Raw genomic sequence first — 24,071 nt, forward strand, 5'->3', positions numbered from 1 at the left:
AAAAGAATCTTTTTTATAATAAAGAATCGTATCAATTGAATACAAACTATATATATAATTTCTTAATAATATATATATATATATATATATATATATATATATATATAGGGTATAAGTAATGTTCTTGCAAAACAACTATTTCAGTTATACTTCTGAAAGTAATTTCAATAATTAATGTGAACTCACCACATATAATGACATGATTCTTATGCAATATAAATTCATTATTTGAAACAACTATTATTTAGAATTTCACTTATTGAGAAAATTAAATACAATATTAGGAAGTAAGTCTTTAACCTACCTAATATATGGTACGCTAAGTTACGAACAGCAATTCTTCGTAACATAGGACTCCACATTTCTGCCTACGTACTTATTTAAATAACACAGTAGTATCCCGAAGTGCGAGAGTAATACCATACTTAACTCGTAGATTGCGGAAATATAGCAATATTAACGAAACACTCTCGGATAATCGGTTTAATTACTGATTTCACTTGATCACCCACACGAACAATCCACTCGTGGAAAATTCAATCCAATCAATAGATCGTCAAAATGGAAATATGGATGAATTAACCAAGCAATTGAAGAAGCTACTTCCACGGACAATTCATTATAATGTAATTTTAACACCATTTAGGCATTGGATTGCACTATATCTATATATCGAGAATCATTGCCACAATACGATTTTACTTCCATAACTTAATAAACTTTGTGGTACACTGTATCTATAGTCTTATCAGACCTTATAGGAGAAGTGTTAGCCGTTCCGAATTTCACACTGCGGGAGACCCGGGTTCGATTCCCGGCGGGAGCTCATGTGATTCGGATTCCACGTTAATCAGTAGGTCCACCTCTCATATAGCCTCGCTGCTGAAGGGACGTTAAACTCAAAATCAACTCAACTCAACTCAACGAATTTCACACTTGTATGCCCCGTGCATACTCCAGCGCGCTTCCTCCATTCAGCCAAGTTCGGAATTCCACCACCCCTTACAAGTAGCGCTCTAAGTAGTATTAAAATTGATAGCGCGCTAGCCTCCTGATAAGTCAAAAAGTAAACAATACATTTATACGCAGAAAGTTAAGTAAATCCCTCTCCGCATAAATACTTCTTTTTTTATTATTATTATTATTTAACGAGAAATCGTTACACACAACCCCCACTTCGGAAAAAAAATCTGTATTGGTTTTTTGTTAGTTTTCCTTTTCCAATAATCATGAAAATAGAAACAGAGAACAGATTTATTTTCTGTATTCAAACCAAAAATAGCTCTTTTATTTGATTTGAAACAGTTTATGAAATATGATATGAAATGTGAAATAGAGTATATGATATGCAGTGGCTAAAGTAAGTATTTATACAGTTCAAGAAACGAGAATAAAAGGGGTATAAAACTCAGAGGAGTTAGTTGATTACAAAACGCCTGTTAATATTGTTAATAATAATGTACTGTGTTTCAGACCGTACGTGTATAACTACTAAAGCGTAACTGGTAAGGTAAAATAAGCGCAAAAGAAGGTAGTTGGACAATCTTGTTGTGCCGTAATGATCAATGGTTCCCACTATGCACCAAGCCACTCATCATTGCACTCATTGCATTGTCAAGGAACATACACGAACTACAATCAAAACCTCTAAGAAAATAAGAAAACTACAATAGACAATCGAAAGCTAATTTTAGTATTACAGGTAGAGAGTAGAAGTTACCGAGAAAGGTTGTATTATGTATGTGTCTTCTTGTTGAAAGATAATGTAAAATTAATAATAAATTAAATGATAGTTAATTAAAATTGTAGTAAAAAAAAGTAACAGCTATAAAAATGATTTATAATATAATACTGATTAATATTAAATAAACCCTGCCAAGGACTGGAACCTCAAGGAGGTCCGGAGGTTACCAGTCGTAGTGCTAATAAATGTAAAAGAAAAAAATAAATAATTTTATAGTTGTGGTGTGTGTATTAGAAGTGTTGCCACCAATATATATATGTATGTGTCTGTCTGTCTTTATGTATTTCATAGTATGTGTTTTAATGTCTTTTTTTTTTTTTTGCCTCGTGGAATACCGGAGGCCATCCGGCCATATAGGCTAGTATGTAAACTAAGTTTTTTGTATAGGCCTGATAATAAGTTTCTGGAGTACCGGAGAACTTCCGGCCTAAAAATAGATATACTATTTGTGTGTGCAGTGTGTGGGTCCATTATGTCTGTATTGTTACTTGTATAAATATATAAACAAACAAACAAAATAAATTAAGTTGTCCATTTCTGAGAGTGTCCGTGAAATAAAGGGATTTGTTAAGGAATAATGCACGTATTCTTACCGGGACAAAAAAATCTGTCCATATTAAGTTATGAATTTGTCCGTTGATGAAGGTATAACTGTAAATGCTACTTTTTGTGTATATACTGTACATGTAGTGATATTTTCAACATTCTACACTGAAGAAACTGCTATGGCTGAAATTTCATTTCTCTAGCTTTTGGACGAAGAAGTTTTGTCTTACTAGAGATTTCGTAATACGAAGTTTAAAGTGATCAGATTTTCGCCCGCGAGGATTTGGACGGTGAGCTTTTGACCAGGCGAGATTTTGGCCACACGAGGTTTTGCGCAACGAGTTTGTGGCTGCGAGATTTTATATCTAAGTCAATCAATGCTGTATCATGTGTATAGTTGGCCATGTTGAAAGTTTTAGTAATAAAATACGAATTGGATTTGGTTCCTTGCATAACGTTCTAAATTGTAATAATTATTTTAATACATCATAGGCTATATATCTGCTATACAAGGCAGTAATGGACTGTCCTGGGCAGGAAGGTGGGTATTTCCGTCTAAACCTCTAAGTCAAGCATACAATAATAATAATAATAATAATAATAATAATAATAATAATAATAATAATAATAATAATAATAATAATAATAATAATAATAATAATAATAATAATAATAATAATAAAGTTTAAATTAAAAGATTGAAAAGTTGTAAGTAATAACTAATAACGCAATTGGCTTTACACTATTCATAGGTTTGACGAAAAAGATGTTGCCGCAACAACGAAACCGAGTTGTTAACGGGTGTCCGTATGTATAGACACAGTATTCTCGACGCGGTATTTATCAATATTTATCTGAAATTTTCCGAAAAATTAACTGGAATATGATCGGCTTATGCAACTGGGCCAAAGGACGTACGGAACTTACGGAACAACAAATAGGGGGAAACAATGGCGTAGTGGTCAGCACTTACTTCTAGTTCCTGGGTTCCTCTTTACGATTTCCATCAGGACATGTGACACTGTTAACTGCGACCTTATCATTATATGCTAAAGTTACCAAACAATTTAAGCAAGCCAAAGGCCGGAGAATCTAGCTTGCTCCCCATGGTGCTGAGTACACAGAAAATAATAGCTTTTCAAAGTCAGATGAGCCGTTAGCTTCTTTTTATCTCTCCTGAAAAAAACTACAGTAGTAACAGCTACGACTCCAATTTGGCAGGCAATTCTTAGGTTTATTTAAGAAGGAAAATGAATCTCAAGGAGCCGAAATGGCATAATGAACATAATGTGTTACGATGCCTAAAGCACCTCTCCGCACAAAGATGTTGCTGCTTATATAAGGGTCTTTGGCGGGAGTAATTCATCACGTTTTTATGATCTACGGTGGAATATGGTGCTCTATAGTGGGAGGATACTGATTAGATTTAAAGAAAGACGCCTGCACGTGACAAGCAAAAGCAACGATTTGTTGTTCGCGCCAAATCATAGGAACCAGAGTTCCTAAATGTCCCGGATTTTAAGGGACAGTTCTTTTTTTATGATTTTGTCCCGCGTCCCGGGGAGCTTCGATACGGAACGGCTAAAGTCCCGTATTTTGCCCAAATGACAAATTTACCTGAGACAACGAATTTAAAGCCCGTAATTTTTAATAAGTCGTCATGAGTGGGGGCAATAAATCGCAAATGCTATTTCAAAAAAGCTGTGAGTTGCCAATTTTATTTAAGGTTGTCTCCTGTTTCCTAAGCATCCCATCGTCAAATTCATTTGTAGAAAGAGTTTTCTCACATATGAATTTGAAATATATTGACACAAGAAATAGATGGTCTGTCCGGTTGATGAAAGTTGAACTTATAATAGCAATCAACTCTTCGACTTTAATTTGCAATGAGTTTTTCGACAGCCTAAAGAAAAATTCAAACTTCAAAATGATTAGAAGTGCAGTTAAGTCAAGCGTGAAATACATCTTTACAAGAAAGTTTAAGTAACCTAAATTGAATGTTTTAAACCTCATTTTACTTACAATAACTCTTTACATTAGTTCATAATTTTATATTTCTTTCAGTTTATTTATTTTTTTTTTTATTTGATGCCTGGCTCATTTCTGACCACTAGATCATGTTTATCAAAACCCTTCCCGTAATATTTATTGAAACTTGTGAAGCCGTCCCTTATTTTGACTATTTTTATTTGGCAACCCTGATAGAAACATCGAATTTGATAGCACTACGTTTTACTTGTAGCTATGTCCTCAAATTCGTGGAACAAATAATGTAGCATAGGTGTGGGCTCAGGACTTATCTTGGTCACCTACTATACAGTCAAGTACAGCTAACAAGTTGTTTTAACTGAAGGTGCAAAATTGTACTTTCTACTTAAATGTAATATGCCTAGGTAGCGGTATGACGTCACGCCGTCGCCCTGTCTATTCTTTCCAATTGTAATTTGAATGGAACTGGGGGGACACCGTACATATTTTTAGGAGGTGGGAGGACTGCATCCCCTCGTGTTCCCCCTCACTTTTACCCATATATATATATATATATATATATATATATATATATATATACATAGACAGATAGATAGGTGTGGAGAGAGAGATCAGGCTTATTTTTCCACACACAGGGCATTGTATTCCATAGCACATTAGATAAATGCCTAAAAGTGTATTCTGTTCGCTTCGCTTGCACAAATTTCTAAACAAGCAAAACTATATGTCAATTTGGCTACCACCTGGAATGAGGTGAAATGTGAGAGCCTGGCGTTCCCTATTTACACAGGAAAAGTCTCTTATGCAGTGTGCTAACAATTCAGGGGATGAAGGGGAATCCTCTATAATCAGTGTATACCTCTCTTCGTAAAGAAGAAACATTGTCACTAGAACAGTTTAAATAAGTGTATATTGCAAGGTAGTGCAATAATTTTCTTCATAAGCACATTTAAGGGTGATTTTACAAATTATAATGTAATTTATCCTCATATTATGTTTGCCCCTCAAAAAATAAATGGATTTCCTGAAATAAATTCCTGTATACGTGCTTGCTTGTGTGTGTTCTGAATGTGTTGATATGTAAGCGTCATACAACATAAACCATTCCCTTTTGCTCGTGCAAAAGGGAAAAAGTTACCTCAAATAAAGATAAAATGTGATTATTCACACACGTCGAATTTCAGAAAAATACTGCAACGGAAGTGACAGAGAACGTTGCCCTGAAAAATGTAACTCCATGGGGAGTTTAAGTTATACAAAAGCACTTTGATTGCATATATGAGTTAGCCACCGCCAGTTAGTCAATCGTTACTTCAATGGATGGCAGAATGATTCAGTATTGGTTTTCATTTCTTCATCATACCCACAAAAAGTTACTTATAAAAACCTTTTACTGCATTTTATGAAACCCATGTTTCTAAAAAGTGTTCTGACAGTTGTTTTGGTGGATAGGTGCTGATTGCCACGGGTGCTGACTGCCACAACCAATTATTGGTGCTGACTGCCACGACTGTCGCTGATTGCAAATATGAAGGTGTTGACTGCCACGACGGCGTGCTGACTGCCACAATATTAGGAGAAACTGTATTTGGAAGAAGAGAAATTAATCCCTCATACTAAATTTATGATTATTAATTAATTTAGTAGGGATTAATTTAGTAATCATCACAGCAAATCTATGTGGCATCCTATAAGTTACAAAGTTGCCCACTAAGTGGAACGACATACACTTGGATGTTTATAAAGGGATTGTCTTTTCTGTTATATGTATAATTTGCACATTTCATTGTTTATATTAATTGTTTTATTGTATTATTTAATGGATATGATGGTCTGAAGCCAGCTGACAAGTGAAGTTTGGGAGAAGCACTCGCCTGCAGAGAAATAAGCATGTCATTTGAAGGACCAATTCATGCTGATTACAACAGGTAATAAAACTCCTGTACGTTGAGAACTGTTCCAGATATTCAGCTTGGAAATTTATATGAGAAAATGAGTGAATGCACGTTTCAATGCGTTAAGTATCCTCTCCCATGGCGAAGCCTGATGGTTTGAACTTGCTATTGCTTGATCACTGGGGTCCATTTACAGACAAATTGTCCATTACAAGTTGCATGACGGATGGCAAAGACCTAATGGTTGAGAAGATACCAAAGAATTGCACACGATTTGTGCAACCATTTGATGTGTTTTTATTCCGATCAATCAAAGATTATGGCAGGAGATTTGTACATAGTATGAATCTTCTACATCTGGACGTTATAATGTACCAACGAAACAATCAAAGAAAATTCGTGTCCATACGAATCACTTCCTATCACCGCGATACATTGGATTGTTTCAGTTTGCATTCTGCAAGGCAGGTTACGAACAAATTATAGGCCTATAACTTTTGAATCACTTGTCGAATTTGCTTTCTGCTTTGGTTCTGGGAACTGTTCTCTTGACGGATGCAACACAATTGCACATATAAAATGTTCATGGTGCAAGGGAGTATTTTGCCTGCGTCATTTCTTCATAAAACAGAAGAACAACAGTGATCAATTTTCATCTCTAACCTATGATTATTGTGAACAATGTAATGACTAATTGTATCTAACAAACCTGTTAGTTATTGCGAAACACTTTTTTCTGTTATTTCCGATAGCTTTCAATTCGTATGTCAATGTTCGTTACTAATTATGTTGTACTTAACGCGTATAAATGCGTATATCCTTATTTTCTCATATAAACTTCCAAGTTGAATATCTCGAACAGTTCTCAACCGTACAGGAATTTTATTAACTTGTTGTAATAACCATTAATTAGGGTTTCAAATGGCATGCTTAGTTTCTCTGTAGGCGAGTGCTTTCTCCTGAACTTCCCTTATGAGGTACAGCCAGCAGTGCTTTTTTGATGGAACTTTCAAGACCTGCTTAAAACAATTTGTACAGCTGTACGTAGTACATGCTGACATAGGGAGTTCAAGTGAGAATACATAAATCGTACCAATTTTGTACGCACCGCTCCCTAAGAAAACTGAAAGTACACTCATGTCCAAAATTATTGTCACATATCTATAACTGTCTTCTTGTAAGAATATAATTTGATAATTTTGCAGAGTACTTTTAATACTTATATTATGTGTATAATCAGGAAATGTATATTTATGATAAATTTCATAGGAAAAGAATTATAAATTCGAAAATCATAATGAGTAAAATAAAATGTAACTAAATAAACAAGAAAATTTTATTTTCGTTTTATTGTTCTTATTTACTGCTCTTTTGACATGAAATTTACCACATAGGCCTACTTGTCTTTGCCGATTATACACATACTAACATTATAAGAAATACCGGGCGAATTCATTATCAAATTATATTACTAGAACAACATATTTATAATCATGTGACAATAATTTTGGACATGAGTGTACATACAGAGACCTGTTTACCTTTGTAAGGTGCTGGTCTGAACAACACGATCTTAAGGATCATCTAATTTCTTTGGTGCTTCTTGGCGTCAGGTAATGTTACGACTAGCAACTTTCCCTCAGGCTCGTGGCAGTCAGCACACCATCGTGGCAGTCAGCACCTTGATATTGGCAATCAACGCCAGTCGTGGCAATCAGCACGAATAATTGGCTGTGGCAGTCAGCACCCCCACCGTTTTGGTCAGGAGTTTTAAAAGAAAGCAATATCATGTTTAATTACTGTTGGCGTCATGAATAGAAGTTTAGCGCGGAAAGTATTTAAAGGTTGTACCATGCCGATAAAAAGAAAAATAAGAGCGTTGCTATGTAGATTTGTTGTTTATTAATGATGGAACTGGTAGGCAAGTATTAGGGAAATGTCTAATGAGTTTGTGTACTAGTAATGTAGTGGAAGTTGGTGGATTTGGGTTTTAAAAAAGGGGACCTAGAGGTATTCATGATCGGATGTGTTAAGCTGAATAAGTTAAATAAAGAATATTATGAAAAATGTGTAGCAGTCTTGAGTAATTTGGTAGCTTGTAGATTTGAATAAAACATGTACTACAAGCACTGGCACAAATTCCGAGGGGTTGAGGGGGACGTCACCTCCAATCTTGGTACTGGGGGGACTGTCCCCTCAATAATCCGATTTTAAATGTGTTTTATGGGGAGAAATGTGATGATTTGTGTCCGATTGCCCCAAAGGAAAGTGAGATGAAATTGATGTCCCCCAAAGTAAGCCTCAAGTCTGCCCACCTGCCAATGTTGAAGACAACTCTTTTCCTCTGATCCTGCACAACATTGTTTTCCAGCTTCATAAATATTTTGAATATTGCTTAAAAAATAAGATTGTAGGAACGGTCCTACTCGTCCCCCCCCCCCCCACAATGTTGAAAACAAATTTGCACCGCTGACTAAAAGTAAGATAATTTGTAAGGATTACAATTATATAAATACGAAATATAATAAGATAGTATAATATATTTTATTGCCATTGAGCTTTACAAGCAATAGTCAACGTCCAAACGAGATATACATATAGATATATAGGTCTGTATAAAACAAAAGAGAAGAAAAAATAATCATAACATACAAACAATCAGTTGTTGATTACTAGTATAATAAATAGCCTAATAATATTTGTAAATAGAATGACTCTGGAAATTACGATACAGTTTCTACATATTCAATGAACTCTTCAATCGAATAGAGTGGATTTGCTATTAACCAATCATATAACTTTCTTTTATAAAACTTGAACGGCAGCTGCTGTGTAGAGGTTGTTAGTTTATTAAACAGCTTTGGTCCTAAAACTAAGTACAGTGAAACGTCTACCAACGGACACCTCTATAAAGCGGTCACCTTCCGTAACGGACATATTTTGTAATCTCCAAACACTGTAATAGGAAAAAACATATTGGCAAACCTCTCTAAAGCGGACACTCTCTAGTACGGAAACGGACAGTCTTTTCTGTCTTTCATAGGTATTATTTACGTCCGTACTACAGATACTTTCCCTAGAAACAAGTTGAAAAGTACTGTAAAAATACATCTTTAGTAATACATATATGTGCCACCAAGGAAGTATTGTGACAACATTTTGCCTCCTCCACTTTCTGCTCAGCAACCCAGACAAAGTTTCTCTGTTTAACAACATTCTCATGTTTTTTGCTTGCATTCCACTCCCATCCAAGCTGTTTTAGATACAAAAGCGATTGGCAGTTGCCCGCTTTTTGGGATGACACATTATTCTACTGCCTCACTGGAATCTCTAACCAAGCAGAAGAAATGTTCGTTGCTTTTTGCCTGCGGGTAATCATATTGTCTCAAAAAAGACACTAATGGAGTGCAATTAACTCACAAATTAAAGCGACTTACTGAAAACCTAGTAACTAGTGATAAATGTAAAGTGCAGAGAACTATAACATCTTATTTGCATGTTGTGCCTAGAACATAAAGTATTGGATGGCGAAGGATAATGCAGGTACAGTAACATTTTGGTAATATTTGTGAATACATGATTCATGCAAAAATATTTTTAAAAATTGCATATTACCTTATTTACTAATGTACGTAAGAAAATATTGAAACCTCTTTAAGGCGGACACCTCTCTATAGCGGACAATTTTTGATTCCCCATGGCTGTCCGCTTTAGAGAGGTTTCACTGTAGCTATTTCTGATTTTCGATAATCTAGTAAAGGGTACATCAATTTTCTTACATCATCTAGCAAATTTAAAATTTCATAGTTGTTTTCATTATTATCTGCAGGTGGGATAAACAAATTATGCAATGAGGCTGATACAATGTGTGTGAATGATGCTGTAACAGGTAGGTTATATACAATAATCTTAATACACAAATCTTATATATAAAAAAGTGGTTGTACGTTGAACCAGTATACAAATGCAAACCGTTGGGTTGGCATACTTCTAAATAAGTGTATCGAAGTCTAGAAGAGAAAATGAACTATTTTGATTTTTTAAATGCATACTCTGAAGGGGAAGGAGGAGGTTTTAAGGGGAATTGGCGGTTTTAAAAAAATACCAAAGTGCTGTATCTCACCTCACAAACTTTTTATATTAGGAAGATGAAACTCAGTGTGTAAAGTCATTCTGCAAAGCAAGTTGAATACACATGTAACTTAAATCTAGGAAAAATACTATAATGTTACAACAGTTATAGCTTGATGGTATGATGCAGCAGGTAAAAATAATCGGAAACGACTAACACTAGTGTGAAATCCATGTTTTCGGGTTTACTGAGATGGGTAGTGACATCCCCGATGCCGTTAAAGTCTGAGTTCAGCTCGCATTGCCGTAGGCACGAAGAAAACGAGTAAAAAAAATTAAATTTCCAAAGTGATCGAATTAGTATTGAATCAATAATTTTCGAAGTCGCTAAGTTGATTTGTGACATTTTCGCTGATATTCAATCCTAAGTTTAGTCAAGAACATACATGCCAAGTGGCTTGGGAGTTGATTGAAACAACGCTTTATTTACTCTACTAAGTTCTTTATTTGCAAATATTGGGCATAAGTACGTATTATTCTTCCCGTCCGATACCAGGCACTTCTCTGGTATTCATATAAAGCGTTATAAATTATAATGAAGAAAATGTCAATAGCCGTTACTGTAGCAACTTCAGTAATTGTTCTACTTTCTGAGAGATACTTTACAACAGAGATATAAAGGAATTCCAGACAATTACTGACTGACCAATCTTAGATTCCATTTATTAAAACATCTCCTTTGTATATTTACTCTATATCTATGTCTGTCCGAGAGACAGAAAATCTCAACTACTACCAGCGTTTGATCGATAGTGAAAAGGTTAGTTAGCTGAGGGCCGTAGTGTATGGAAAACTTCTGCCTCGCTAATCGACCTACTAATAATGATATAATACAACTGTTTTACCGTAGATCTTCTACTCTTAATTTCCATCTTTGTACTTAGTTAATGAATGTTTGATAAATATTCTACATAAAGTCAGGACTGGGAATTTGATAGACTTTTCTTCGTGGAAATCTTTCTTCTTAACATTACTTTTGCTAATTATTTACATCTCTCCTGAATAGGTTGTATTATCATCACTCATGACCACATAGACGCTTTGTTTCATTAGATATTTAATCAGAATGTGTAGCTATTTTGAAAATGTCACTTATTTTTACATTCTTAATTGTTCCTTCATTTTATTCCTTCTTGCTTTCTCACACATTTAATTCTGCACTGTTTATTTGATAGCATGTGGTTCACATATGTTTTCGTTATTGGTATTTTTTATATTATCAATTTTATGTTATTAGTATTATTATTTGTAACGCCAAAAACAATTTCGACATGTAAACAAACTCTCTTTAACGTTTCGCATCTTCACGCTTTATGGAGATCAACATCGTAATGATTGCATTTATTGTTGTGTAATTTACTTCCTAAAATTCATAAGGAAATTTCTTCTTATGCATCTTTAATTTGACTCTTAGTAACTTAATGTTAATACATGTGTCACTTTGTTATCGAGTCAGTGCAATGTAAGCTGATAATTCTATAAATTGTTTAACCCTTTAATTGGCAAGCATTGATAGCAATACCATTAAAATACTTAGTTTGTTTTTATGGTTGAACCATGTCTTCCTCATCATAATTTCGTAATTTTTAAAATATTTTTGTACTTTGGTTACAAAATACAGGATGTTTATTTCAAAGCAACCTTTCCATAAAATAGGTCTTATGTGTTGCTAGTGAGCAGCATTGCCGTATTATGGTCAAATATCAAAAGAATATTTTTAGTAATTAGCAGCAGTTTCGTTGAAATATCTTTCTACAGAGCAAGAACCCCCCCCACACACACACATACAAAGAACGTTCACGGAACATAGAAGACAAACCTTCTACAATACTAAATTTGACTGTCCCCTGTTGACGAAGATTAGAATTATCTAAACAAAGGACAATTAAATCATATATATGAATATTGTATGAAAGAAATAATGCCAATTAAATTATCACTGAAGTTATAATTCGTGTGGATAACGCAATGGAATGCGAGGTTGCTTGTAAGCAACACTGCTAAATAAAGGGTTAAATCTGGGTTCAACTCCTAAGCCAATAGCTCATCGGTGGAAACAGGACTTTTTTTCGTTGTGCGAATGGAGTGAGGAAGAGTTCATGGTTTTGTCATGAAAGACTAGATCTAGAGGCATGGAAGTCATTCAGTATATTATTCTTGAGAGTAATGCACTTGATACACCAATGGTATGTCATACCTTTTTAACCTCTTTCCAAATAAAATTTCTATTGGCTGTATTTTACATTAGAAGGTCTTTGTAAATTGCAATTGGACAGTAGGTTTGTTCTCAAATGATGTCCCTTGAGATATTTTGTTCTTCAAATTTAGGAAATAATAATCTGAGGGAGTCAAATCATATGAATAAGAAGGATAATACACTTATTGAAATCCCAGGGTAGTCAATTTGGCAACCACAACATGGGACATGTGACCTTGTCAATGTCACGCAAAATGAGAATGCTTTGAACAGCTATTCACATCCACTGCATTGCGCCTCAGTGACATCATGTAACTTTTGCAATATCTTATCATAATACTTCCTCGTGATACTAGAGATAGGTAGTCCACTAACAGAGTACTTCATACTTCCTGTTTATTTATTATTGACGAAACTTACAACGTTGTTCAATAAGCATATTTGGACAAACAGTAGTTATATTAAAGTTATTCTAATGTTTGTTGATTCATTGTTCGAAAATTATAAGTAGATGCCTTAGCGAAAAAAAGAATACTTGATCATACAAAATATTATTTAATAATACTGGATTGTGGTTATGTGGAACGAACTGTTGTAATATTATAGGCTTGTAAATTCTCTACTTTTAGTCATATTAACATGTTGGAAATTATGAGGATGAAAAACAATTTTATCCTTTTCTCTTTATACGTTCTAATTGATTTAATTATTAAATCGTAGTATTCATCAATCATCTCAATTCCTAACTTCTACCCCTCTACATTCTAGCTAAAATTGGTGACGATCTTTCATGTAGTTGTTGAGATTTTTGTCTCCCAGATGGATGGACAGACACAATAACAGTGATAGTACACACTATCATACTTTTTAAACTTATATCCCATGATATTGATTCAATGTATGTGTGATTCTAAAAGTTCATGAATACCATTTTGCTTGTTAATAGATATTTAATATTTCCGTACTTATGATTCTGGTACTCATTAAGGGAATAATTAACACCTATGGCTAGAGTATATATACTTATTTGTTAAAACTTAAATATAGTGTAACAGTTTCGAGAACTTAACGTTATATTCATCAGACACTTACTGGAAGAGAGATCTTCAGAGCATAGAAATATACACTAAAAGTGAAAGTACTAAGATTCGTAGTTTGTATGGGAAGCCACCTGAGTCTTTCTTCCTCGGATTTAATCTATCGGCCACCTGCCCTGACTTAATTACCCTTCTATCTGTCTTTATCTTTTCCAAACATCTGTAATTCACCTGTTGTTTATTATTGACCAACTGTCTTAAAATCCTCCTCTTAGTCTTTCCTTGATGCCTATTAGATATAATTGAAATACCACTGACTATACTATACTAAATACAACTAACTGACTATAAATATAACAATATAAAAAAAACATTTAGAAATAACAAAAATGTAACAATATATAAAACTATATATAAGTATAACAGTGCTAAATATATGAATATAAATTACATGTAGATCTGTCTAGTCTTGCTCTTTTTCTTCAATTTGTTCCAATAATTTATTCCATAGCTCATGTATTAAGATTCCACTTGTCCAGTTCATTAATTTGTCACTTTTTACTTTCTTTATCCTTTGCGCTTCTTTCCATTTCCTTATACGTCTACTTTCCCTTTCTAGCCCATCTACACTTTCCCAATCTATATCATAGTCCGTTTCTTTAACATGTTTACATGTATATAAGAAATTATTTTCTCACTTAAGTCACATCATCCCTATGTTGTTTTATTTTCTCCTTAATTTTCTTCCCCATTTCCCCAATGTATATCATATTACAATCCTTACACGCCACTTTATATACTTCATTTTCCTCACATGTTTCCTTCGCTCTACTTTTCATCTTCTTAACCACTTCCAGAATTCTCCGTCTTCCTTTTCTGTACACCATTACACCATATTTTCTTATTAAGTTCGTTAGTAGTTCTGTCTTCTCCCCAATGCTCTCTATCCCGTGCCATTTCTTCTCTTCTTCCTTTCTCCTTCCTTTCTTTCTTCCCTCTTCTGTTCCTTAACTTCTCTTTGTTGTACCCGTTCTGCTCTAGTATGTTGTGAAACTTCTCTATATTCTCCTTTCTTTCTTCTTCACTATCTATTTCTTCTATTTTCCAATCGTTATTCCTTATAAAGTTACTTTTGGTGCTGTATTCTACATCACTCCTTTCGTGACAATATACCCCTGCCGCGCATCTTGTAGTTAATTGTCTATCTTTTCTTTCTATACTCATGGCCAGGAAGTTTATAATATTGTTTTCCTCCAATTCCATTTCCAGTCTTATTCCTTTCTCTTAATCTTCAATTTTCTTTACGAATTTTTCTACTTGTCTACTTGATTCCTCTCAATACCGCCAAAGAGTCATCACGTATCTTCAAAACAATATTAGGTTGTTTCCATCTTCTTCTATCACTTTCTGGTCCCATCTGTTCATCAATAGTTTCGACAACACCGGACTTAATCTTGAACCTATACCGGTACTCAGTTCTTCATTAGTTTTGAATAGTTTGTTCCCTATTGGGCAAAAACTATTGTCTCACATTACACTCAAGGCTTTCACTATTTTCTCTTTTTTCCAATTTCTTATTTCTTGCCTTTCAACCCCTCCTTTTATAATTTTTACTACGTAATTCCTCTGTATATTCGGAAACATTGCCTTAACATCAGTATTAAACATATTTGTTTTCTAACGTAATGTACAGAGTTAGTGTCTAATGAAGATAATGTTAAGTAAACCTGTAAACCAAATTACACTGTATTTTAGTTTTAATAAACAAGTGTATGTTCTTTGGTCAGAAGTATTAATTAATCCCTTGGAGATTGGTTTAATTCATAAAAACCAGCATTCCTGTGATCATAGTTTCAAAACTTATATTGTTTTTTTTTCAGTTTTGAAGTTTGGTTGTGTACTGACTGGGAATTATTCAGAAGAACTACTAAACGAAGTGTACAAAGTAAGAGACCGGTACACAAGGTGCCTCCCTGCCTGCACAGAAATCACATACGAAGTTTCAAAGCGAAAAGTAGGCAGGTAGGTAATTTCCAAGTTTGTTTAGTTTATGATCAATGAGAGGTCATGTGAAATTAAAATAAAAGTGGCAACACCATTAGGGTTTGTTAGTACGCACTGTCATTGCCAAAATTTTGAATCCTATTTATCTGTGATTAGCGCTAATACGTAAACTTCAAAAGTTTCATGAGTTCCGTGTTACATAAAAATCTAAGCCAAATATTGAGATATTGTTCATCTTAAAGGAAAAAAAGATAAGAGCAATTAACCGCTACATCACAGCGGTTTTTCTGTTTTGACGTAAGTACCCTTATATGAACGATTTCACATAAGAGTCTTTGTATAAATGTAATCTATACCGAAACGCTCCTATATCACTAAAAATCATATTTTGAGCAAAAATGATAAATAAAGGTTATTTTAGTGCAGTGACGATATGAAAACATATATACGCGAAACCTGGCATGAATAAAAGTTCTCCTAAAGTAAACCAAATATCTGATGTGCAATAAAATGTAGAATACAAAATACATTAAATATTAGTAAGTGTATTCTTACTATTAATGAACAACCCGTCCTGATTTCCTAATAATACCATTATAAAATAGAATTAAGAAGATATACTTATTAAAAGAAACATTTCAAATGCGAAATCAGTATCATATACTAATGAATAATAGGAGAAATCTGTAAGAAAAGTTGAATTGTGTAATACAGATAACATTCCGAGTAAATGATGGAAGTTAACTAATGCAAGCACCACTCGAGTTAACATAACAAATTTATTCATATTGTGAATTGGCATTCGATCATTTTATTAAGATATATTTATGATAAGGACGTATCTTACTTGTAACATATCAGGATGACAAATGAGCAGAAGGAAACGATCAAAGCCTAACTGAAATTAACCTTGCCTAAGGGAAGCTAGCCTAACCTAGTTAGGTTCATTAAAAAAGATTTAAAAGAAAACTAATTTTAAAATAGGCGAAAGATTAAATAAAAGCTCTAAAGAGCATTACTAATATTAATAACGTGTTTAAAAGTACAAAATAATTTATTACTATTATCTATAAAAATATATGAGATCGTGCTAACCGAACAAATTAAGACCTAATAAACCGCACACTTTTTTCTTTAATTTTGTGAATTTGAGGCTTTTTATCTCAGTTTTAAATCAAAGATAGCTCTTAAGTATTTTAGTCTAGTGTTTGGGCTTATCTGAACTCAATGAACCTTACCTTTCAATCTTCAGCTTCTAACAATTAACCAGAGAAACAGCAAGTCGATTGCATGGTCTTTATGTCACTGTTCCAGCCTAAAATTTGTAGCTGTAATGGAATGACAGATAAAATGTGACATATCTGAATATTTGCCGATATTTGCTGCTCAGAGACGCGAGATATCCCAACAATGTTTTGGGTATTTTTCGAATCAGATCGATAGAGCTCATTAGAATTATCTTATTTCAATGATTACAATTTAACACACTTTTGGTCACCACGACTTTCTGAGACGAACTGATTCGCTTAAAATGGGATACGATCTTGTTTTATCCGGCTAATGCTTTGTCGGAGATTAATCCTGTACAGTGTGTACAAAGCTAGTTGGTCACGAAGGAGCACGAAGATATTTGTATTAGTGCTTGTTTACATAATTATATAATCATAGTCAAGTTCATACTTAACAATATTTTCGTAAAAGTATTTGGTGATACTACATCCAAGAGATCTACAAACAGTGTGCAATCAATATAATATTATCATCTTGCACTAACACGCCCATCACGAAGCATGTTAACTTTAAAAGCCTATCCACCACATGTTAAAATAGCAATAGATTCTGCAAGTACTTATTGTCGGAGCTTGATTATGTTTGTCTACTAATTATGTAATTGTCTATGTACTGGTAATTATGTAATTGTCTTTTCTAATGAAACAAATGTCTTATATCTTACAGAAAGCCAAATGAAATAGGGGTCCTGTCATCAGAAAGATTCACTTTTTGTGAAAGAGTTGTGACGTATACAATGGTAGATTTTCTAGGTAATATATATATTTGCTGATATACTTATTTCTAGCTGTTATTGTACTTTCCTGCTAGTGCAGGAACAGTTTAGATGACTTTTTTGTTTGATTTTGCACTGATTAATGCTTCCATTTTGACCCAAGAGACGATGGCAATTATAGACTATGATTTCCCAAACTATGATGAATAGTGTTGTTCGTGTGCCGTTACCTTATAGCCCTGGAAGATGCCACTCATTCGATCAATGCCAGCCGGCAGAGATTATCGCTGTCCCGGAACAATGACACCAATACTGATGCATAGCGTCCGCGACACGTCAAATGTGTGATTTGACGATTCGTCCTCCATAGCCCCATGGCACTCCCACTTTCAAGCTCCCTTACTGCATGAACTGAATACACCAACATCTCCATCACTTGTATCCAATTTGATATAAAGCACAGATCGAGAATTATTTGACTCGTCCTTTGGCACGCCACCGACTCATATTATTAGTTGAGTTTCAACAATCAGAATTCACTCAGTACTGGTCCACATAGTGGTATAAAATACCTGGATAAATATCTGAGTATTTACTCAAAATAGGTAATTTGTTTTGAGCTGTGGATATTTAAACTTCCCCCTTCCTTATTTGTATCATCTCCAACAGAAACACTAATTATCAACAACAGATATTTTTAGTAGTAATTTCAGATTTAATTTAGCATATATTAACTAACGCAGTAATAATTACTTACAATTAACGGACATGAACCTCTCTTCCGGATATCCGAATCTAATCCAGTCCATTCGATAAACATAACAAAGAAATGGTTTTGCACATAAATTTAGGTGCAATGGACAGCTAAGTCCCTGGGGCCCATTAACCCTGTTAGTGCAAACGAAATCATAGACTCGCAGTGAAATAGCTATTGCATCAACACTGTTCATTGGAAAGTAATGGTTTATAGTTCATTCCCTTCAGCATCGGGGCCACCCTTTGCTTTCCTGACAAGAAGAACATTCTGCCCAAATTTCAAAACTCTCGTTATAATAGTGTGGCATGGGCAATGATGAATCTCTCTTCTACTCTTTTATATAACAAACCATTTTTTAAAATTTTTTCATCAATATAGACATAAGACAGACAATCAATTGTACGTGAGTAACTAGTTATTTTATTTCACTAACAGAAACAGAAACAGAACAGACAAATATGATATTTTATCATAATAAGCTACATTGCTGATTTTGCCAGACGGCAAAGGCTATTCATTTGCAATGTACCTGAAACATTTTTTATTATTTAAGTCAGTACGAAGAGAAGATAAGTAGTCAATAAATTTGAAGGAATAAAATAATAAATGTTTCTAAAACGTCCTCACATACCAATAAGAAACCAACATCGGTGAAAATTTAGCACTAAAACGTAGTGCGTAAATTCCTATAAGATTAATGTTTGTGATATCTCTTAGTGTAAAATATTTCACGTGTCATTTTGAAACTATTTCATCAATAAATGAAATATAGGAGAAACCCGTGGTATCATTTCTTCAAAATATCCAGTTTTGGATGGGTAAATACCCATTTTTATTTACCTACCCACTGCGTATTTACCCGACTTACATTACTAGGTCCACACCGTGTTTCTGCTGGCCATCTAATGTACAGTAGCCCATGCAAATAGTGTTCCTGGTCACTTTCATTTCAGTGACCCTGCATGTCATTTTAAAACCAGAATTAGGGTCAAGTTTGAGTAGTAAAATAGGTTATAATACTACAAGAGCCCGCAATCATATGTATTGAATTTAAATGTGATGCCAAAGTACAAATATTTGTATATCCTGCTTAAGTCTCTATTATTACCGAATCATCCTCGATTATTATCAAATCATAAAGTTCGCAGATAACGCAAGTACATACTTCAGGCAGCTAAATCTTAGAAGCATGCATAGCCTATGGTTACCAGTATGTTCACCATGTTTTCTAGTAATTAATCAAACTTAAAACTTATTAACTTTTATTTATGGAAGTGTGCTTTAAACCACATTTCACAATATCTAAACTCGTTCTACTTCCAGAGACCTAACAAGTGTGAAAATATTATTTGGAAACATACATATTTGTTATATCGACATTTACCTCGAAACCAAATAATTTAAATAATATTGAGGATTGTAGGAAACGGTATAAATCAACATATTATACAATACTCATTACGAATATATCAAACTATATAAATTCTGTATTACCAAATATGCCATATAATATTATTTGAGTACACACTTTGCTTACATAATATTCTGTGTGAAATTCCAGGGTCCTTTCCTTTTTCAGACAATATGATGATGGTATTTTCTTTCTAAACGGAAAACGTACAATTTTCGTACGCATATTTGTCGAATACGTGTTTAATAGGTTAAGATAGTTTAGGTGTAGTGAACTAACTAACAATTTGGATTAATGAAGTAATTAACTGTCTTGGATTATACACGTTTATTGCATATATGGTGTAGATTTCCATTAATGCTATTTCTACTTCTTTCTTCAGAAGATTGACTCTTAGTAGCCTGCCACTAATTCTTTTATGGGAGGAGTTGGATTCCTAGGTATAAATTCACTTTAGGAGGATTTAAACGTTGCTTCACAACCCTACCTAATCACTTTTAGCTGTACTATATTTCTGCCGTTGTAACTCTCGACCTAGTTCAATCCACTTGTCTAGCATCGCTGATCTGGAATCACATGGACTTAATGATGTGCTGCAATTTGGCACACACTTCTGAACTTCATCAACCAATTATGGCTGTATGGCTTCGGCCTATAGGCGTAACATGGCAAAGATCTCTTGTTTTCAATTACATCAAGTCATGCGCAGCAAACGACAAGCGCACTGTCAAATTGCAGGACGGTTCACATAGGGACACGACTTTAGGAATCCTCACAAAGGGATTTGTACCTCCAAGTATGGGTTAGACTTCATGCGGAGCGCGGGTGTGGATACCTGCCCGAAGACACCGGGAGAAGTCAGGTGATAACGGTGGCAAGCGTAGTGGCTGTTGCTCGTTGTCGCGTAGACACATGATGATGGACACAATGCTAAAGACGTTATCCCTCACATTTTCTACATATACTTGTAATATTTTCTTATTTGGAGATCCCTTAGGTGTGAAATATTTTTGAGACAGTTCTATGGTTGCGAGTCATGAGCTAACACTGCCTTCGCATAGTGCAATTCACTTCCTTACGTGTAGAACACTTTTTAGACACATGAATTATTCTGCATCATAAAGTATCACACTGTCTTCACATAGCATAGTATTTCACTTCACTTCCCTTTCTAATGGCTTCCGTATGGACGATTCTCTGCTTCAAACCTTCTTCGTTGGATCATGTATTTCTACTTTATTAAGCCTCTCAGAGGTACAATCTCCATAATTTTTATTATTTACTCAATGTACTATTCAAATAATCACATATTTCCTCCGTAAAGGTTACAAATATGTGGTTCCAGGGAGCAGATATACTGTACGGATCTAAATATTTGTAAAATTTACCCAATTTGTAATAATATTTAGGAGACCAGTGTGTAATTAGGCTAGTCTAAATATGTGTGCGATGCGTATGTACGTAGAAAAATATTATTGAAAATCTAACATGTTAAGCACCGATTCGTCCACTAGGTAGCAATTAATCAAAATATACGAACTAAAATGAGGTAAAATATCTGAAGTCAGTGTTCTAACTCATGACGCGCAAAAATAGAAGTATCGGACAGTTAACGGACCCACATATTTGTGAAATTTACGTTAGTATTATGTTATGTTACTTTGGAACAGAAATGTGCAAGCAATGGAAATATATCGAAATATTACCTATAACGTCTTCAGGGTGGCCACTCATTTGGAATTTCAAAATTCCCTGACTTTTCCCTGAGTTTTCCAGAAATTTTCCCGGTTTTCCAGAAAATTTCTAGAGATATCTAAAATTGGTATATCATTGTTTTTCAAAGCTTAAACAGAAGCTACAAGTGAAATGCAATGTGGACTAGAGGATCATTATTAAAAAAAGAATCACAAAAAACACTAGCGAAGATAAATAATTTTAATCACTTACTTGCCTAATTTTCAATTCTCCTGTGTGTTTCCACTCCACTGTAACCAACTGCTGCACAGAACGAGAAGAGGAATGTCTATCCCTATCGCTTTCCAACCTTAAGCTTAATACTAGTCACAAAAGTACACACACTTACAGTCCAGTACTAAAACACAAATTACTGGAACGAACACTACTTTACTGAAATGTTTTAAAACCTCAAATCACAGATTTGCAGTTCACTAAAATCAAACTGAAGTTAAGACCACATCCACTTAAATGTATTAAGACTTCAAACCAATAATCTCATCATCAATTGCAGACAGTTTCTCCTTGACATCATTCAACAACTTCACTTTCTTCGCCTCGAGTTCAATAACTTTATCCTTAATGGCATTTCTCTTCTTCTGTTTCTTCTCTTCCTCTTCTTGATTCCTCAAAGACTCAACATATACTCCATGAGCATTGCGGGCAGCATGGACAACCCTCTTTGTAATTGGACTCTTATCAATACCACCCACAGCTGAAATTTTATCATGTACCTGCCTGAGTGCAATTAGACTCAACTCGCTTTGATTTTCAATTAAACATTCTTTGTTGATTGAAAATCCCCTCCCCACACTAGCATTTCCATGAGATAAAAGGAGGAGAAATTTCACAAAATCAGTCATATGTATTGAGCATGCGCCTAAATGCAGCATCTCCAACCAATGGTCATCTAATCTCTTACTTTTCCTGTCATAATTCCTCATTGCTTCCAATACAAGAAGATTTTTAGCAAAAACTTTGAATTCACCTTGGATTTCATCAGCTAATGTTCTTAAAATCCAATTTTTGGATACTACAATTTCTAGGCAATTGGACAATCTCTTTGCAGCTACAGTGTCATCCATAACAAACACACTTGGATCCAGGAAAGAAATTGCTCTTGTCAGGTTGAATTTTAGAGGTGACCTGTCCATTATTTTCAGCATGAATTTATGACATCCTGCGCGAGTCTTGTCGAAATTCAAGAGTCTGTCTATCCGATACGGTATTGGTTTTTCGTATAGCATCCTTTGATGTGTACCCAATGTTTACAAACTTGGCTGGCTTTAAGTTTTCGCTATTATTGAAATCAATCTTAACCAATGGCCGGCCTTCCAAAACACTATCTTTCACAAAACGAACTGCAACAGACAATACTATGGCCTGGAGCAAGTTGTAAAGGAAAGGAGCTAATGGAGCTTCTCCCTGAAATTCACGCAGGAAAGGTTCAACAGTTTTTGCTAATGTTGTGAAAAAGCCAAGTTTTGCACCAAGCAGGTTATCATTTGTGAAATGTCTTACAGTATCAAAGCTTTTGCACTGTGGTACTTTCTTCTCATCAACAGCCCACTGTACGTATTTCTTTACGTTCGGTAATATTTCCATCGCCCGGCAAGCAACGACTAAATTTTCTGTCCATCTAATGCTGCAAAATTTTTTTCGGAAACACAGAAGACCCTGTGCATCTTATGTAATCTGCACGACGAGCTGGAACGTCTTTGAATAAATTATAAGACGCCCTTAGGAATTCTTCTAATTTCCAACCTGTTGCTTGCATGGCAGCTTTAAAAGCACAATTCATAGTATGCAGCCCACAACTTCCAATATCAAGAAGAATTGGATCTGAAGGTGAACTTGCAAGATCTTTCTGCAGGTCACTTAAAAATTTGAAGTTAACATGTGGGCCATCCATCGAAACTTGAACAATTTTCTTGAGGTCCAAACCTAAGATACCATTCTTGAAACTAACTTGAATGTATGCTGACGTTGAATGTCCGAGGAACACTGAATTTAAATATCTTGCTGACACTTGGTTTCTTTCATTGTCCCAAAACCGAATCGTAAGGTCTATTTGCTGCTTTTGCGAGACTTTGTTAAGGCTTTCATCAAACCCAATAACATAATGCTTGCAAGCTTCTATTTCTTTGAGAAGATCACCTTTAAAAAGTCGTCCAAGACCATGAACGATAGTATAAGCTAACTTGGTACGTTGTAATTGCATCTTACTACAAATTTCGCTATCAGGGACCATGAGCTTGAAATTTGTTAGCCAGTCGGGAAGCAGATCGGAATGACAAGTGTTGCATTACTGCCTGCAAACACCACAGAACTTCAGCTTTAGTTACTGACTCAGACACTAGAAACGACTTCATAACATTAGCATGTTTATTTTTAATAGATTCTCCGGAAGCCACCAGCATCTCTTTACTTACAACCAGTTCTTCAGCGGGACAAGAAGGACCTGGATTCTGACCACTACATTCCACAGCATTCTTTTGCTGACAAAAAGTTGTTATCGGCCGAGTTACTACAGAGTTCTTCACAGCTGCAGTGTGTTTTTTTGCCTTCCATAAGGCTAATAATAGCCCGTTTCCCCATGTTCTGAGGCTAAAAGTATTTCT

General features: G+C 34.6%; 1 protein-coding gene across 1 annotated transcript in view; it reads left to right on the plus strand.

The window, feature by feature from the left end:
• Positions 1-20,523, plus strand: part of LOC145665441 (pickpocket protein 28-like) — a 65,812-nt gene extending 45,289 nt beyond the window's left edge. The window contains exons 8-11 of the mRNA XM_081732749.1: positions 10,004-10,063; positions 15,420-15,561; positions 17,500-17,585; positions 20,273-20,523. Coding sequence (XP_081588875.1) covers positions 10,004-10,063; positions 15,420-15,561; positions 17,500-17,585; positions 20,273-20,523 — 539 coding nt within the window. The remainder of the gene's footprint in view (positions 1-10,003; positions 10,064-15,419; positions 15,562-17,499; positions 17,586-20,272) is intronic.
• The last annotated feature ends 3,548 nt before the right edge of the window (positions 20,524-24,071 follow it).

Source organism: Thermobia domestica, chromosome 11 (genome assembly GCF_964235325.1).
Source record: "Thermobia domestica chromosome 11, izTheDome1.hap1.1, whole genome shotgun sequence".
NCBI lineage: Eukaryota > Metazoa > Arthropoda > Insecta > Zygentoma > Lepismatidae > Thermobia > Thermobia domestica.